This window comes from Crotalus tigris, unplaced genomic scaffold (assembly GCF_016545835.1).
Source record: "Crotalus tigris isolate CLP2741 ecotype Arizona unplaced genomic scaffold, ASM1654583v1 scf7180000018599.1079084, whole genome shotgun sequence".
In the NCBI taxonomy this organism is placed as follows: domain Eukaryota; kingdom Metazoa; phylum Chordata; class Lepidosauria; order Squamata; family Viperidae; genus Crotalus; species Crotalus tigris.
The window spans coordinates 334,681-353,729 of NW_024097097.1; the positions used below are offsets into that span (position 1 = coordinate 334,681).

The 19,049-nt window shown below is 38.3% G+C and overlaps 1 protein-coding gene across 2 annotated transcripts in view; it reads left to right on the forward strand.

Annotated features, from left to right (window-relative positions):
* The window catches only part of STX8 (syntaxin 8), a 92,432-nt gene that overhangs the window by 4,167 nt on the left and 69,216 nt on the right, over positions 1–19,049 (forward strand). For both annotated transcript variants that reach the window (XM_039355095.1, XM_039355096.1), the window contains exons 2-5: positions 230–329; positions 2,679–2,773; positions 3,625–3,735; positions 18,359–18,483. In XM_039355095.1, coding sequence (XP_039211029.1) covers positions 230–329; positions 2,679–2,773; positions 3,625–3,735; positions 18,359–18,483 — 431 coding nt within the window. The remainder of the gene's footprint in view (positions 1–229; positions 330–2,678; positions 2,774–3,624; positions 3,736–18,358; positions 18,484–19,049) is intronic.

Genomic DNA, 19,049 nt, shown 5'->3' on the forward strand with positions numbered 1-19,049 from the left:
GAGGGAGAGAGAGAGAGAGAGGGAGAGAATTTCCTGTACTTCATAGTGGTTGATATCTTTAACATTAATAGATTATTTGCTACAACAGGTGGTTGGTATAAAAAGTCTAAACAGGAAGGAATGGAAGCAAACTTCTTTTGAGGAAACTGAGGCATATAATAAAAGCTGTCCAAAGAACAGAGAGATTTTACTGCTGTTTAATATTATCTCTGTCTTTGTTTTTTTAAAGGTTGTTGTTGTATGATTCTGCTTGCCATATTGCACAAGAGATTGCTGAAAAAATTCAAGAACGCAACAGATACCAGAGGAGTGGTGAAAGTACAACTAAGGTATTGCCTGCCTCTTTGCTTTAGATTTTTTATAATTTTTAGTATCCACAATAAGGGAATACATTGTGATTGCAATGTATTCTTTGTGATTAATGCAAAGCTTTTTTTCTGTGGTAAAGCCTTCCCATGACAAGTTTCCAAAAGGATGTTCATTACAGTTCCTATGTCAGTACACAACAAAGATTACAAAAGGAAATTATGAACTGAGAAGCTTAAAAGAAACATTTTTTAAAATGTTGATTTTGTTAACTACTTCTAACAATGAATGCAAAACAAACTTAAAAGTCTCTTTCTGAAATGATTCAAGAATATTTATTAGCTGTTGATATTATAGCTTTATAGCAAGTGAAAAAGCATTTTTTTTCAGGACAACATTTGGGAAATGAATCCTCAATATTGAAATAGTCATACACAATAACAATAATAATTAGGAATATTAAATGCTGGTTGTTAAAGAAAAATCCAGATTAGTATGGAAAAGCATACAGTGTGTTTCTATTAATCACACTTAAGTTTGTGTGGGAAGTTATTGCTTTAGGAAATATGTGTGTAGCAATCTTTAGATCCCAACTCTAGATCTCTAGATATCACTGTTAAAATGATATGTATAGATCTTATAGTTTCAGGGGTAATTTGATTATTTCTTGATCATCTCTTTTCCCTCATTGGGACTGGATTTACTTTTATAAAAAGGAATGAGCAATTAGAACAAGTACTTGTGTGATTGCATATGTCTATAGTCAGGATATGAGATGAGAACTAATGCTTCTCATCTAGCTTTCTCTTCTGTAAAAATCTTGGCTTAGCTTGCAAATGTTTTGCACAGCTGACAAATGAGTTTATCAAGAAAGCTTTGTATATTCATAAAGTTGGAGGTGCTTCCTCAGGATGATTAGAGAGCCAGAATTTGAATCCAGTATAAACAGACCTTAAACCATGACTATATATATTGCCATAACAGTTGATGTTATGGGTTGATGTTGAGAAACGCTCAGATCAGTCATGCTGTTTTAATAAAGAAAAATGCCTTTCTACTCTATCAGCCAAGCAGGGTAAATGTCAATAGTATCTTGTTTTTCATGAGATTTTGCCACTTCTGCTTTAGAAAAAATAATATGAGAAAATGTAATTGAAATTAAAAGACAAAGAGAAGAAGGAATATGGAAAAATACATGTGCTTTTCTCCTACTCTTTCCCTCTTTTTCCACTCTTTTGGTTGACTGATGACTATTTTTCTATGGAAATATAAAAAAATAACTCCTCACAACTGAGCACCTTGTAATAAAAATATTTGCACAATATAACAGGCTAAAATATGGTTGGCTAGTTGTATTGTATGAAGCCAGCCTATAATTGAAGTCCTATAATTGAAATTGCTCTTGTATTGAGTGGGTGTACTTTTTAGCAGAATGTGGGCTCTTGTTTCCTTTATAACTTCCAGCTGCTTTGTCATAATGTACAAATCTGCTCTCATAAGCAAACTTATTTGGACATAAATCCAAGTAAGTGTGTTTAGTGTGGATTGATAATGAGTCTGCCATAGCCCCCTTTTGATAAATGTGTCCAAAACAGAACCTTTGTTTATATTGTTAGGTTTCAAGAGATTGGAGGGCCAGGGGAGTACTGATTCACAATGAGTTTTAGTCTGAGAAAGGTCTTGTGAGTGGATGGCATTGCTTCATTATCTTAGATTATAGTGACATGAGATTCTAGCAATTCCTGGACATTAACTATGTTAACTGTCAGTTTTTACCACCTTTGTGCAATTTGCTGCCCTTTGATTCTCAGTGGATCTCAGCAAGGAAGCTGCTCTGCTACATTCAGAACCCTGACCCAGAATGGGGCTACTGAAGGACGATTTAGAAGCAGTTTCCCCCTCAATGCACAAGGCATTGTAGATGAGGACCAGCTCTCATCCAATCATGCTATATTCCTGAAAAGATTGGTTCCCTTCATCAATTTCTGTACTGAGGCTTTCTTCATTCTGTGAAGAAAACTTTAAAGACTTTTTTTTTAACTCTCTGAGAATTTTTGGCTTATCACTAGTCCTTAAAATAGTATTTTGGACTTTTCCAAATCCAGAGAGTAGAGCTGTCATTTGCTTGTGGGTATTGCACACACAATTATTGTCACAAAAAAGGAAAAGCTGTATCGAAGTTAAAAATCAGCAGAGTCAGGAACAGCTCAGGAACATGAGATAGCATAAAGACAGTGTAGTTTAAGAATAGATATATTGGTAATTTTTTAAACAATTTGATTTGTATTCATTATTCCTTCCTTTGGATGTTATTCTGTCTTTGTGAAACAGATAAACCATGCTGTGTCTTATCTTTCTTTCTCCCTCTCTAGGTCAATGTTGCAGTCAGGTCGTTATTGCAAAATCTTGAAGAAAAAAATAATCGTCTGAAAGACTTGTTGTTTCACTCTGTATCAACACGTCAGCTGTATCCATGTAAACAGTTGTAACTGGAAGTCCAATATGATAATTATGGTTCATTTTATTTTGGAAAACCCCTACCTGATTCACCCATGTTTTTAAAAATCCCTCAATTTGGGGAAAACCCAACTATAGGAAGTATTCCGACTTTTATCTTTATTCAGTTTACTTTTCATTTCCTGTTCAGGGCCACTCTCCAAAATACCTGTAGGCTGCACTCCAAAGTATATCCATTTTTATGGACAGTTAACATTTTAAAAGTGTGAAATGGATACCCTAAGCCTTTGCAAAACTATGGTGTTAGTTTTGCCTCTTAAATTCTTTCCCAGATCTTCCTAAATTCAAAAAATGATTCTGCGTAATTTGTGTAGACTCTGAGGACTACAAAAGCAGTGTTGGGACCCTTACACTTCTGCAATCCTCCCTGATATACATGCCTGTTTGGAGTGTAATTGCACCCCCTTTGAGCATAAATTGACACTCTCTTTGATAACAGCAAGTGTGAATCAGGCTTCTGCATCTGCTATCATGGTTTATATTTTAAATACATGTGCTTGTTTTATAATTTGTCCTAGACATTGGATTGAAGATGAACTTTTTTTTTACCTTTGTAGTCCTTTTCTGTGTACAAATTATTTTATAGTTCTTATTTTATAAATGCATAAAAGTAACACACTTTATAAAACAGGATTATTGCAAAAGAGATGATTTGTGATGTTTGTGAGAAGCTTAATTTTTTTACTTGAGTTTCCTTACTCAGGATGTAATGTTCTGTTCTGTTGAGTACATGGGTAGCCTTCTTTATCTATTTGATTAGTTTTTTTAATCAAACAATGATCCTTAATCCAGTTCTTGCAGAACCCAGAGAGAAGGAGAAAGACGGCAAATTTTAGTAGATGAACTTTTCACGGCGCACAGAAAACTCCAAGCATCTTTCCAAATTGAAAATACAGAACCCGATGTAATAAGGTATAGTATTGCAGATGAGCGGCGAATACAGTGACATAATCTTGAAAACGTTTCTGAAGAACCTGTGTTCCTCTACCCAATTTACAGGAATGTTAAGTACACACAGATGATATGATACAACTGATTTGACATTTGTCTGATTGAAGCAAGTAGCTGCTTCCTTCTGTACCAAGCACTCTTCAGTGTGACTACTAACATGGTGATGGCACTGTCTCTATTTTTAACAGTGGTGTTAGCAAGTTAAAGATTAGAAGAACGATCTGTGCAGGAAACTAGGTCTACAGGTAGTCCAAGTTTAACAACCACAATTGGGACTGGAATCTTATTGAGGAAAAGATCATTAAGTAAGATATCACGTGACTGTTTTGCTCAACAACTGCAATCAGGGCAGTTTCGCTTGCAGTCATTCAGCAATCTCACCATTCATTGAGTGGAGGGGATCCCAAATAAGGTGCACGGGAGTGCCTCAGGGAGGTGGGGGAAGTCTTTCAGGGCTCAGTGTAGGCTATGCATGAAGCAGCCAGACACATCCACAAAGGGCTGAACACTCAGAGCCTCCACAGTGGGGCACAAAACATTTGCCTGGCAAGATGTTCCAAATGCCATGAGTCTCCAATGGCACAGCACAAAGCAACCATCCCCCCAGTTAACCACCAAACCCATGGGAAGCCCCATCCAAGCCATCTGTGCTACCTGAACTTTGCTACTCCAGCTGATCCTCACTGTTTTCTTCCGTTTACTGCTTATGTGGTGCACCCAGCCTGACCCTTTATAAAAAAGAAGACACAAAAATTCTAAAGGCATCTGCTCAGCTTCAGTGTCCTAAAATGCCTCTTTTTGCTGGGCGTTTAAGGGCAGAGATAGAGGGGAGTTTCCCCTTTTCCATAGTTGGTTGTAAGTGAAAGCAGACTGCCAAGCACTGAATTTTGATTGTGTGCCTGTTGGGGCACTGTAGCGGCTGTAACTTTGGACACAGGTTGTAAATCCTTCATTCAGCACTGTTGTAATTTTGAATGATCACTAAACAGATGATTGTTAAGCGAGGACTATCTGTAGTTATAAAATCTAGTCTATTTGGTTTTTTTCAAAGATTTAACTTTGAGCCCTCGTTTTCCTCCTGTATGAGCCGCTTGATGGCTGAGCACACAGCAACAGTCTGAGAAGGAAAAGGTTGTCCTCTGTCAGAAAGTAGAAAAGGTATATAAGTTGCTGACTTGTGATCTTAGCCTCTTGGTCCACTCTACAGGGTCATACTTTTCAGAGAAATGACCTGGGTGATGTTAGTTACAGGAGAGGCATGTTTCCTGTGATATATTCGACAACTTTCTGCTTTTAGATCAGGGCTTTTCAACCGGTGATACCTGGCAGGTGGTACGCGGCCCTACCCAGCCTAGAGGGTAGGGGATGAGCCAAAGTGGCACAGCGCAGGGCTTGCCGTGAGAGAAGCTACAGAGCTGGGTCGAGACAAAAGCCCCAGGATCGGCACTTCCAGCTCACCCGGAAGAGAAAAGAGGAGGGGGGGGGCGGAGACAGGAAGGGATATAAAAGGAGGCAGTTTTGGCAGGAGAGAGAGAGAAAAAAAGACACTGGAGAAAGAGGCAAAAGAGAAAAGGCTTTTGTCAGAGAAGCGGTGTGAGAGAGAGAGGAAAGGCCTTTGGAGAGGCCTGTGCATGAGAATGGGGAGGATTTTGGAGGGACGTGTGTGTGTGTGTGTGTGTGTGTGTATGTGTGTGTGTGTGTTTGTGTTTGTGTGTGTGAGAATGGAAGGATTTTGGAGGGACATGTGTGTGAGAAAGAAAAGGCTTTTTGTGAGAGAAGCTGTGAGGAGAAAGGGAGAAGAAAAGAGAAGGAGGGAGATGCAAATGAGAAAGAGGGAAGGAGGGAGGGAAAGATCCTAACCCTAACCCTCTCCACCAGAAACCCCTGGATCCCCCCACAGGCGCCCCCCGACCTGAGCAATGTAGAGCTGGCCACACAGCCCCATTCCCCCCGACAGTAACCACAATGCTGATGTGGCCATCAATGAAATCAAGATCAACACCCCTGATATAAAAGGACGCGGGGGAGGGAGAGGATATAAAACAGACATGTCAAACACAAGGCCCGGGGGCCAGATGCGGCCCGTGAAGTGGTTTCATGTGGCCTGTGAAGCCATCCTGGAAATAGTGAGGGAATGGCCCCTGTTGCCTTGGCCCTGGCCCAGGCCGGACGGGAGGGAGCCAATGTACAATTTTGTGGTGGCCATCTATGCTGAAACGCATTCAGTCTTAGCTCCACAAGGCCATCTGGAAACAGCGAGGAACCAGCCCCTGCCGTGTCGGCCCCGCCCCCTGGGTGCATACTGGGGAGGTGTCACCCTTTGTGAGTAATGAAGAAATGCCTCATCACCTGCAAGTGGTCCTGGTCCCACCCCATTCTGCCAGAGACCCTCAGATCTGTCTCACTCCTGCCCAGGCCCCCACAGGCACCATTGACACGAACGATGTAGAGCTGGCCACGCCCACCCAGTAGGCCACACTCACTCCATCCACGCCCACTCAGTAGGCTGCATCCACCCTGCCCCTCCACCCCCCCATCCCCCAAGGGCAACCACAGTGCTGATGCAGCCCTCAATGAAATCTGGTTTGACACCCCTGATATAAAAGGAGAAAGGGTGAGAAATTTGTTAAATGAGATTTTCCCCATTTTATGTCTTTTCTTGCCACATTTGTTAAGTGAATCACTGCAGTTGTTAAATTAGTAACACAGTTGTTAAGTGAATTTGGTTTCCCCATTGACTTTGCTTGTCAAAAGGTTGCAAAAGGGGATCATATGAACCCAGGACACTGCAACCATCACAAATATGAATCAGTTGCCAAACATGCAAATGTAAATCACATGACCTTGGGGATTCTGCAATGGTCATAAATGTGAGAAATGGTCATAAATCACTTTTTTCAGTGCCATTGTAACTTCGAACAGTCACTAAGCAAACTGCTGCAAATTGAGGACTACCTGTACTAGATCACTTTTTTCCTTTTGGGGGGGGTCATCAAGTTTTTGACACCTTGCTAGGTGACTGGTGGTACTCAGATACTGCCATATCCTAAAAGTGGTACAATGGGTGAAAAGGTTGAAAAGCCCTGGCTTAGGTGAAATCTTTTCCTGAAGGTGTCTGCTGCCTCTTCCTTCTTTTCCTCATGACATAAAGGGACTGATGCTATAATATCAATAATAAAACAATAAAAGATGAAGTTGAGGAGAATCAAATGGTCTGAAATTGAACAGTAAACAAAACAGTGGTAGAATAAAAAGGCTTTCAGGGGAAGCTCATTATAAAGGTTGTAACCACATTACCATGTTTCTTCCAATCTCTGCTTAGAAATAATGGAAATTGCAGACTGGTACTCTGGAAGCTTCAGAAAATTAGAAATAACAATTGGAGAAAGCTACAGAATCGTAAGAAAAGAAGCAGCTAGCTTGTCGTAATTGCGTGTGTGTTTGTACACATGTGTGATCAATTTCACCTGTCTTCACGATTGAAATATTTATATCTGTTCTCACAAACATGGATAGCTCATATGGTTGATTCCTGTATTACAGATCGTAATGGGACAACTCTCCGTGGCCAGCTTGCCACAGGACAATTCAACAAATACAAATGTTAAATTGATTTTGACAGAACCGTGGCCAATAATAATAAAATTAATTCAATACAGGAGTTACAATAATTTCAATGAAAATGTTGCCAATAATAAAAGTAACTGATTAAATAAATGATTAATACAGCGTTGAATTGTCCCCTGGTGAGTTGTCCTGTGGTGAGCTGACCATGGCAACTTGGTTGTGGAAAATTGTCCTAGATTCTTAACAGATTTACCAAATTGCATGCCACATGTCATGGGAATTTCAGTCAAGGAAATACCAGTGATGGACACAGAAATTGATTAAGGCAAGCAAGAATTAATACCAAAGATAGATATTATGTATTGGGTGGTGGAAAGAAAAGGAAATCCATGGAAAAGAAATAAATAGGTGTGCATAGTTGAATCTTAGCAGAATGGCCTTGTGTTCTTTGACATTCTGTTTGGAAACAGGCAGAGGGAAGAAAAGCTGACAGTACAGTCACTGAAATCTAGAATTATATGCTACAAATTGACATTTTAAGTTCTTAAACGACCATTTTATTCTTGCTTTGTTGTGACTCTCACATATCTGAAGGTGAAGGTAGTGTCAACAAACTTCAGAAGAAGGGCTGACTGCTACACATTTGATCAGGCAAATCAGTGCAAGAAGTGAGTTCTGTACTGACAATATAGTCTTGCAATATTTGGTCACTATATTTTATTCTTCAGATTATTGTTACTAGCCACAATTGCGTTCCTGATACGGAGTGCTAAATTGCAAAAAAGACTGTTCGGATTTTGATCCCCTACCCTGTTTTCTAAAAGCTTAAAATAGTTCACAGATTTATACTAAATGCTATATACTAAAATTAAGCCACTTTAGATCGAGAAATTATATTCTGATTTGTTGTCGTTGCCGAGAGAAGTACTGTGGGAGATTATGTCATTAATTGTTCTGTGGCCTTGGTAACTAGTACAGTATCTTCTCAGCTCTTCTGACTTTCACTCTGATTGATTGTTTCCTTATTGCTGTTTGCTTGTTGCCCACTCCAATAACATCAGGTTCAGAATCTATTTATATGAAACACTTGCTTGGGGGGAGGGGGGGAAAAACCTTTGTGCATTGTTAAGCATCAGCTCTGATGAACTGCCAGTAGTGGGAACATGCCACCGTTGAGAAAATCATTCTACACCATAAATAATTCATCTTTATGAATATTTATTCTTTCAAAAGCTAATCCATGTATTTATCCTGTTTTTTTTTCTTTTGAGTAAGCAGTGTTATGCAGAAAAGGAGCAAGCAGTAGAAGGCCTGACAAATTAAACATATGGGGGGAGGAAGGAAAGAACTAAAACTGGTTTATACCAACACTCTTATATCCTTGCAAACTGTCTTGTTCCATGACATCCTGCTACCACTTCCTACATTCCCTTCTATTTTTAAACTTTTCATCTCTTTTTGAAGATCTTATAAGTTACATCCAACCACAGCTTTCTTCTTCAGCATCTAAATCCATTCACTACTACTTCACATATTTGTTTTATGATTTGATCTTTCTTCAGTCTCTATATATGTTCAAATCATTTCAGATTTTTTTCATAAGTCCATATACTTATCCATTTATAAGTATATGAACTAATTGCATTTAGTCCATATTCATAAAGTACCCACATATCCTTGACACCATCTCTTCCTATTTTACACATAAAAATCCACAATTGCCTCTAACACATAAATCTAATAAATTAAATAAGTAAATAAATAAATAAATAAATTAGTGAGCAAGCATCTTTAGTATCCTGTTGCCGCTGCAGTCCCCAAGTTTCATGGTCTGACATAACCAACTCTCACTTCTATAACAAATGGGCAAAAGTATGCTTTTATACACAAGTTTGCACCTTTGAACAAGCATTCCTTCCTTGAAACTGGCCACATACTGTATTGCCCACTGTGTTTTTATCAGTATTTGCATATTTTTGAATTTCTCCATCCATTTCCCCATTTTAGGAGCTGTTGTACCAAAGTAGACAAATTAATACACTTAATCTAGTTGTTTCCATTTATATGTAACATATGATTGCTCACTTCCCTACCAAACAGAACTTCCTTGCTCTTTGCTACATTCATTTTAAAACTGGTGTTCTTCATTGCATCATACATTAATACTTGCTACAAATTATTTGAGTTCCAGCTAACAACATTACATCATTTGCATTCAAAAGTACACATATGTCCATGTCTATTATGTCACCATAAGTATTCCATACATTTTACTCATATATACATTCAAGGGGACATCACATATTCTTGTCTTATTCTCTGCTTACTGCTGAATAATATGTTAAGCATTCCACTTATTGTTTCTCATGCTTTATTTCCATCATATTTATCTCTTACAATATTCAGCAACCAATCTTCAGCTCCTTATTTATACAAAACATTTTATAATGGAAACTTTTAAGTTTTTTCCACATCACCAAACAAGAAACGTTTACATTAATATATTTCTCGTTATGAACATCTGCTGCCTCATATGAAGCTGAATACATTTGCCAGATTTTGCCTATTGTCACATCTCTTTCTGATCCAGAGTTCTCCCAAACAGCTTTCCAGGTCCAGTTAGACTAATTGGCATGTAACTCTTTTTATCTTTCCTTTTGCATAGGAGAATAATAACATCAGTATCCATTGGGCATAGATGCACACAAGCATAAAACAAGTTGAACAGCTTATTTGATACTTCAATATTTTTGCAGTTTTGCCACTTTTGTTGCATTAGTTAAGATTAAGATTTTTTTTTTTCTGAATCTGTTTCCCTGAGGAAAGTGAGGTCACAAGAGATCACTTTGCTGGTTTGTTTTTGTTTTCATTGTTACTATTTTGTAACCGCTTCTCTTAAATCGGCAGAAATGAAGGAGTGCTACAATGCTATTCCTTAAAGCTAACTTGCTGTAGTTAATATTTGTAGCAAAAATTTAAAAATGTAAAAATAAATTCTATTTGCCAGTTTATAATTGTCTGAATAAATTGGACATTTCCATTTTGCACATTTAATTCATACATATAATTTATGCATAGTGCATAATAATTCATGCAGAGTGCATAATAATTTATGCATAATTCATGAAATGGGCAAAAAAGGTAAGTATTGAATACGTTACAATTTCCTGAGACATATCAATATTTTTTTTCTCTCTTTTATTTCAACATTTTCAGAAATTTTACACTTTCAGCAAAACATAGACACGATTATATGCTGTAATTGTTATGGTACTTGTAGATCTTTCTTCCCAGTTAATTTTTTTTTAAGACAAGCCTATTTTATCTTATTTGAAAACAAAAGCTGTATCAGTTTTCCTTTGATATCTGGATTTCCATAGATTATGTTTTTTTCACCTGAATGTATTTGCTGAGCTCTAGCTTCTTTAGGACTCTAGAATTATTTTAAAAAAAGTTGTTTAACTTTTAAGGGTTATTTAACACTTATCACTTTGGGGTCATTAGTATGGTGATGATACCCAGCTCCATCTCAGCCCTGGACTGCACAGGTAAAGCTGCCAATGTACTAAGCCTGTGTCTGGAAGCTTGGTGGGGAGGAACAGATTTCATCTCAGTCCTGACAAGACCGGTTATGACTGTTTGGGTCCCCCAGGTTGAAGATGTTTACACAGCTTGTCTGGGTTGGAATTGCACTTTCCCACTTGAGACTGTAGGTGCACAACTTGTAGAAGATTCTCCTGGACTTGTAGCTACTGCTTGAAGAGTAGATGGAGGCTTTGGCCAGGAAGGGATTTTTACAAGTTCATCTGTTGTACCCTTCCTTGATCAGGAAGACCTCTCAGATGGTTATTTAACACCCTAGTCAGCTTACAATTGGAGCACTGCTGTTCATGACCATCTGGAAGCTACAGCTGGTTCAAAGTGCCATGTCAGTAACAGGTACTTCTTATTAAGCCCATGGGTCATCATTGCTATGCGAGCTGCATTGCTTACCAGTCAAGCAACCAGGTGCACTTCAAGGTGCTGGTTATCAGTTTTAAAGCCCTTCAGAAGGCTAGATATCTGAAGGACTCCTTGTTTCTAGTTGCTTCTGCCCACCTGCTATATTTAGGCAAAGGGTGTGCTAAAATTTTGTGGCAATGAGGAAGTGTGCCTCCTGTATCACAATCACTACACTCTGGAACAACAGTCCCAGAGGTAAGTATGCCCCCCCTCTTTGTAAGTGTTCCGGAAATCACTTTAAGGCCTTGCTGTGTACTCAGACCTGGAATTAGATTGCTTGTGAAGCCCCTTTCTTGTTTTTTTTTTTAAATATTATTATGGCTGTCTTGTCAAGACTATTGTGTTTTATACTGTGCTATTTGATATTTTGTAAGCTGCCCAGAGTCTTAACAAATCTGACTTCAAACAATACTAATTTTGAGAATGCTTCCACAATTCCATGTTATTAATATTTCTTAATATGGAATTATCAAAGCATTCTCAAAATTAATCTTGCTTGAGGTTTAGTCAATATTCAGTACATTTCCCTGTATGTCCTTCAAAATCTACTTTAATGAAACTTCTCTTGTTGTGCTACAATCGTTTTAGTACTCTTCTTATTTAATTGACAACTTGGCCACAGTGCAGGTCAGTGATTTGCTTTATGTGGTAGCAAAAGAGTTTACTTTCCAGTGTTTTCAGCTTTAATTTAGGAGACAATCCTCAATATCCAAAATATTTGCATAACTGTGGAATAGAGTTATCTCATCTCAAACTATTTCTTTCATTTGCTTTTCAATGAACCATCCCATTTCTAGGTGTCCTGTCATTTACTTCTCTGAAAGGATAATATATTCATAACAATTGTCCCTATTTCTAATTTACTGTAATATTTTTTAAACGCTTGTTTCTTGTCCAAATAAAACACCAATAATAGCAGCACCAGTATTTATTAGAGCTATATTCCTGGAAACCACCATTTATAGAGCCCCAATAGAGTTGTAGAGCTATTCCAGAATCGAAACTAAGTGCATAAAAGCATTACTGAAAAGCTTTTGGTGAAAAGAATTCAACTAGCTACACAATATAATACAATATAATTTACATCTATCATATTTTAATGGTAAAAGGGTGTGGGCAGAATAGATTCATATACTATGTTGGAAAACCTTGCTCCAAGCATTTGAGAAATTATGGTCTGTTGAAAGTAGGTAATCAGAATATATTCTGATAAACCACCTCAGCAAATATTAAAATAGCACCTCGGAACGAGACATTGGAACTTTCAGTCTTTTGTTATTCATAGTCAGGAGTTTTCAAAATGCATAAATCACATTTCATAACAATTGGTGAATTCAAGTTGAAACACTTAGAATGCCTCAAAGGCTATGCCTGTATTTTACTATCCATAGAGGAAAGTATGATTATGTAGACAACTAATTTTTAAAATCCTTGCTAAATGAAAGCCTCATTGTGTGGCCGTAGTCAACGGAAAATTCTGAATGACTAATCTGCTTTACTTGGGAAAATTTATAACCATAAACCACTGAAACAATATACTTGAGAAGATAAGCTGCCATTTGTTAAAATGAGGCACAATTCTCAATTATAAACCTCAACATCTTTTATATTTGGGCAGATTGCTAAGCCTTTTAATTAGTTAAATCTGCTCCTGTAATCAAAAGATATCTGCACACTCCACTCTGCTGTAAAGATTTCAAAGATTTAAGCGATTAACATGGCAAAAGCCATGGGTGGCTAATTGGATAAGCTTTAATCTTCACACTGCCAAAATGATACAGAGGAAGATCAGAAGATGGAAGCTGGACTCTGTTGGGTATGAAGGGTCTACTCAACTTGTCAAAAAGATTTTTTTTGATGGTAGAGATAATTTGTCACAAACAAAGCAAGAACAACAGCTGTATTAAAATTATGCCATTACATCTTTCTTTTTGACATTGGTATTTTAAAATGGGCAAAAAAAAATTCCTTTGAAATAGTGGAGTGAGCCACAAATTATGGGAACTAAAGATTTGCTTATAAATATCTTGGAAAATTTTGCAAGGAAGATACGTTTTTCCGAGAATTAAGCATGTTATGAGGCACATTGAGAATTATAAATTACTGCCAATAATCTCTCAGATAGACAAACCTTCCAGAAATAAATATTGGCCATGCTAGGAAACAGAAAGAACATTTTATCATGTGAGGGAGACATGCTAGAAAAACTTCAAAAGTACTGAATAAGACATATATAATACAATACAGAAAATTTTGGAATTTAAATTTGAAATGAAACAGCCATTTTTACTAAGTGTAAACCCAGAATATTTGAATAAGAAATATAATAATTTTCTAAGAATAAGTTTTGGAAGAAAGACGCAATTCTGATGATATCTAATTGGGATTTTAAGCTTGAAGAATGTGTAGCAACGGAAAAATTAACTGTTAAGTATTCATAACAGAAGTTTAACCAAATTCAAGCCAGAGTGGTTCCCATATATACAATATTTTATGTAGCTTCTCAAATATAAACACCTACCATATGGTTTCTAAGAGGGTCTAAATTCTTGCAAACATTGCAAATTGATTGAGTAACAAAGGAAAAGTTAGAAACCAAATAGCTTTTTAACTTTTTTCTCCTAATATGCATAAACAACAATGGGTATAATACAATGGAGACCTTAATATTAAATATTAAGCTTGATAGAAACCTTCATTATATAATCATCAATAGCTTAATGCATTTTGCAGTTGTTTACCAGTGCAACTCTCAGCTTCATGCAACATCATGCTTCTTTGAACATTATCACTTTTGAAATCGTGGTTAATGTTGTCATAAACTTGTTTCTTTACCTTTAAAAGTAAAAATTATCTAAATCATCAGAGTATTAATAATTATAATACTATTCTGCCAAATAGTATAATGTACTAATTGTGATATATAATAATACAATAAAACAATAGTTTAAAAAAGAATTAATGTTAAATTGTATCTCTTCCTTTATCTCCCAACTGGGAGTAGAGGTTACCCATCTCAGATTATTCTTTCCTACCACAGCAGAAAGTTCTATGCCTCCCATCTCTCTGAAGTTAGGGTTTAATGTTAGTTTTAAATCATGAAGACAGATGGGTGAATATAATATTGGAAACTCATAAACTCCCATTGGCCCTTGGCCTCTTAATACCAATTTAACACCAATTACTGTACCAGTAATGACAATCATTATATGAATATAATACCTTTACAATTCCCATTATGAAAGAAATAGATTTTGTATTGAACAATAAACCTCAGGTTGAGTGGCAATCATCATTTTACCTTTATTTCTGCATTCTGCTGCTGTTTTTGGCAGGCCTTGGGGGAAAACGTATGGCAAAGAAATAATGCTGTGGCTGGAAAGCTTGGTTGGTATTTTTTAAAAGTGAACAAAAAGCTCATACAATTGCAGGGATGGCAGCCCATGGCCTTCCAGAGGTTTAACCTCTGAATGGACCCAATGGATTGATAACAACTATTGCTTTATGTTGCAGATCATTTTGATTTTGTTTTGGGATTTACACTTTTCCTTCCTAGATGACATGGTCCTTTTTGTTTGCTTACATTCTTGTTCTAAGGTTTGGCTTAGCAATCTGAATGATACTGATTAGGGTTTGTTTTTTTTAACATCTTAAAATCCTGACTTGCTGTCTCAAGTCAGGCCAAATAACTAAATGGTCCTCAAGGATTCTCCTTAATTAACAAAGATATCATTTGTAATAGCTGATCGATTGAATTATTAACCTAGTAGTGCTGATTTAATAATTTTTTTCCTAATTGATTTAATTTATTTTATTAATTTATTCATTTAATTGATACTAGAATAGCCTTGATGACTCCTTGAATTATCTTTTCAGAGATATTTCTTCAATGCCTTCAACAGTGACAGAATTTCTAATGTACTGTACTGCATTCACAGGAAAAGCTGAGATATATTCAAAGATAGACCCACCTTGAAAATAGCCCATGTTGAACTACATGGCACAATCAAACATCAGGAAATATTTTATGACATTATTGTGTCAGAAACTGTTTTAAACATTTTATATCATAAAATGTTTTATAAAATTTGCCAAATTTCTATTTCATGAGAATCATTGGCCCCAGATTTTGGATACATTCCATAAGTTAGCTTATATGAGGTATCTTGGTTCAAAAGGTTTTGCCTTATGGTATTCCTTATGGTATTCCTTCAGTTAAAGGAATCAGAGTTTTATTAGTATATAGATTCTGAACCTGTAATCATCTACAGATCAATGCTTAGATCAGTGGTGGCGAACCTATGGCACGGGTGCCAGAGGCGGCACTCAGAGCACTTTCTGTGGGCACACGCGCCATCACCCTAGTCCTAGGCCTTCATCTGGGTTTTATAAAACCTTTTTGCTTTAGGCCGCCGTGTGCAAAAAAAAAAAAAAGGTTCAATCAGTCAATTTCAACTTCTCGCAGGAAAAAAAAAGATCTTGCAAGTTGGAGTTGATTGATTGAACTTTTTAGTCCCACCCAGTCTGCTGTTACCACTGTGACAACACCCAGCCAATGGGCCACACCCACCCAATTGGCCACATTCAGCCAATGGGCCACACCCATCCGGCACCCGACAAGGCATAAGTGGGTTTTGGGTTGCATTTTGGGCATTCGGTCTCTAAAAGGTTCGCCACCACTGGCTTAGATTATCATCAGTTGAAGCTTTAGTTTCATCTGAGTTTGTAAAGCAGTGGTTCTCAACCTTTTTAATGCCGCGATCCCCAACTGGTGGTAAGTCGAGGACTACTCAACCGGTCGTAAGTCGAGGACTACTCAACTGGCACAGCACCATTTGCAGAATGGGACTTTTGGCAGGCTCAGCAGGGCAGAGACAGCCTGGACAATTCCTATTGGCTTTTGAAAGCCAATAGAATAAAAGGGAGTAGCACAGCTAAGGAAAAGGGGAAAAAAATGGCGGACTGCGTTGTTTGACGACCCCATGAAATGATCATTCGACCCCAAATGGGGTCCCGACCCACAGGTTGAGAACCACTGTTGTAAAGGAACCAAAAATAGTTTGGATTTTCAGAACAGCTGTTGTCCTAATCTGTTGCTTTAGTATTTTTAAACGTGACTAATTCATTGTGATACAAGCTTTCCAAAGCAAAGTGTGAATAATTTAAATCTGCATTCCCCCCCCCCCATTCCAGATAACTGGTCCTTAACATTTTAATAAGAGGCAGGTGGAAAAGCACTACAGTAAATCTTGCGTTACTATGGTAATTGTGACCAGAATTTTGTTGCTAAGTGATGTGGTTGTAAAGTTGACATCAAGTGACAGCATTGCTTAGTGACAGAAATTCTGGTCCCTATGGTTACCATTAAGTGAGAATTGCAATCATTAAGTGAAGACCTCCTTACAACTTCCTGCTGGCTTTGAACAAACAAATTCTTTAGGAAAGCCAGCAGGGATTCACAAGTCCCAGGTGGCTTGCAAGTAAGCTGGAAGGCAGGTAAATGGCTGTGACTGGGTTGGGAGGGCGCACAAGTAGCCTGTGTGGTACAAGTGCTCAGAGACTGGGGTGGCTGCTGCCAGGCAGGGGAGTGTGAATGAGAGTGAGTGAGTGGCTGGCACAAGTGTAAACCTGGCTGGAGTTGCATAAGGATGCACCGATGTCTGTTGAGGGGTAGCGCAAGTATGTCAGGGCCAGAAAAGATTGCTACTGGATAGGGGAGAGTGTGCAGCTGGCTTCAGGGAGTATCAGGGATGTAGGGTGTTTTCAGAGATTTTCAAAGGTAGAATCAAGAAAGAAAATACCAGTACTGTATGAGACATAGAGGTGTATGAGCTGTAACTGCAGTTTCATTTTAGGCAATGCTAACAGGCAATAAAATTGTTTTTCTCAAGGTGATAGAAATTTTGAAATATTATTCTCACTATTATGGGGTCAGAAAGGAAGCTTCAGCTTTATCCTTTGCTTGCTTATTTGGAATAAAAGTACAAAGCCAATGGATATTACGCTTATTTAAGCATCATGTGCATTGCATGTTTTCCATTTGATTTTAAGATTGCATAGGAATTTAGGGTATTGTTGAAAATGAAATTTTTGCTTTCCTTTTCCATTGCCTCATGCTGACTTTGGGTAGCGAGATTTTTAATGAGAATTTTTGTTAAGTCTTGGGGGAAAAAATTGAGAAAGATTCTTGTAATTAAATTAGTTTGTTTTCTTTGTTTGTTTGTTTTTTGTTGTTGCAGTCCCTAACACTTTAAAGGAGATATGGAAAAGAATGCCCCAAAGTGTTTAAAATATTTTTTAAAACCATACCTTTTACAGATGCTCATTCTGAATTAAATACTAAATTGCTTTTCTCTTTGGGGTCATTTGATACTTGATCTTTGACAATGTTTTTACATATGAATGATATATTGCATAATTGGATCCCCCAAATGATGATGATGATAATGTTGGAAGGGACCTTGGAAGTCATCTAGTCCAACTCCCTGCTCAGGCAAGAAACCCTATACCATTTCAGACAAATGGCCGTCCAGTCTCTTCTTAAAAACTTCCAGTGTTGGAGCATTCACCACTTCTGCAGGCAGGTTGTTCCACTGGCTAATTGTTCTAACTATCAGGAAGTTTCTCCTTAGTTCTAGGTTGCTTCTCTCCTTGATTAGTTTCCATCCGTTGCTTCTTGTCCTGCCTTCAGGCGCTTTGGAGAATAGCTTGGCTCCTTCTTCTTTGTGGCAGCCCATGAGATATTGGAACACTGCTATCATGTCCCCCCTCATCCTTCTCTTCGTTAAACTAGACATACCCAATTCCAGCAACCGTTTGTTGTATGTTTTAGCCTCCAATCCCCTAATCATCTTTGTTGTTCTTCTCTATACTCTTTGTACATCTTTTTTACATCGTGGTGACCAAAGATCTCCACTGTTCTTCGCTTTAGTCTAAATATGCTGTCAGCAGAATCGGAATCAGAATCATATCAGTGATAGGAGCATTAATTTGTTTTTAAATAACCCATTTTTAGGTCTAGCCTAATGGCAGGTGGGGTCAGAAGAGAAGTAACAAACCCATGGCTTGTGGAGGAGCCTGAGGAAACAAGAGGGCTTGACTTTCATGATATCCGGCAGCAACAACAGAGAATTATTGAAGGTAAATCCTTCCTTTCTTGTTTTATCTTGTCAACTTTTATATTAGTTTTGTAGCTGATCACAGCCTAGATCAGCGATGGCGAACCTTTTAGGGACCGAGTGCCCAAACTGCAACCCAAAACCACTTATGTATCGCCCGGTGCTGGGAGGGCACGGCCCACTGGGTGGGCGTGGCTACAGTGGTCATGGCAAATGGGTGGGCGTGCCCAGCTTGATGTTGCTCCTGGGGAGGAATGCCTGTGGGGGCCGGGCAAGGTTGGGGAGATTCAGGGGGTCTTTGGTGGGTGGGGCGGTGGGCAGGAGGCTCGTCCTGCGGGGTGAGTTGAGGCAAGGCAAGGCAGGGCAGGGGTGCCATTGTCACAGGGCAAGGTGAGACAGGGGCCGGAGCGGCTGCTTCCTGACACCATTGGCCCTCGCACACAGAGACCAGCGAGCGCATGGGTGCTGAGATGCATCTGGCCATGTGGGATCTCGGTGAGTTAGCGGGCAGCTGGTTGAAGAGGACAGTTGCCATCTCTGGGGCATGGTGCGCGTGCCCACAGAGAGGGCTCTGAGTGCCACCTCTGG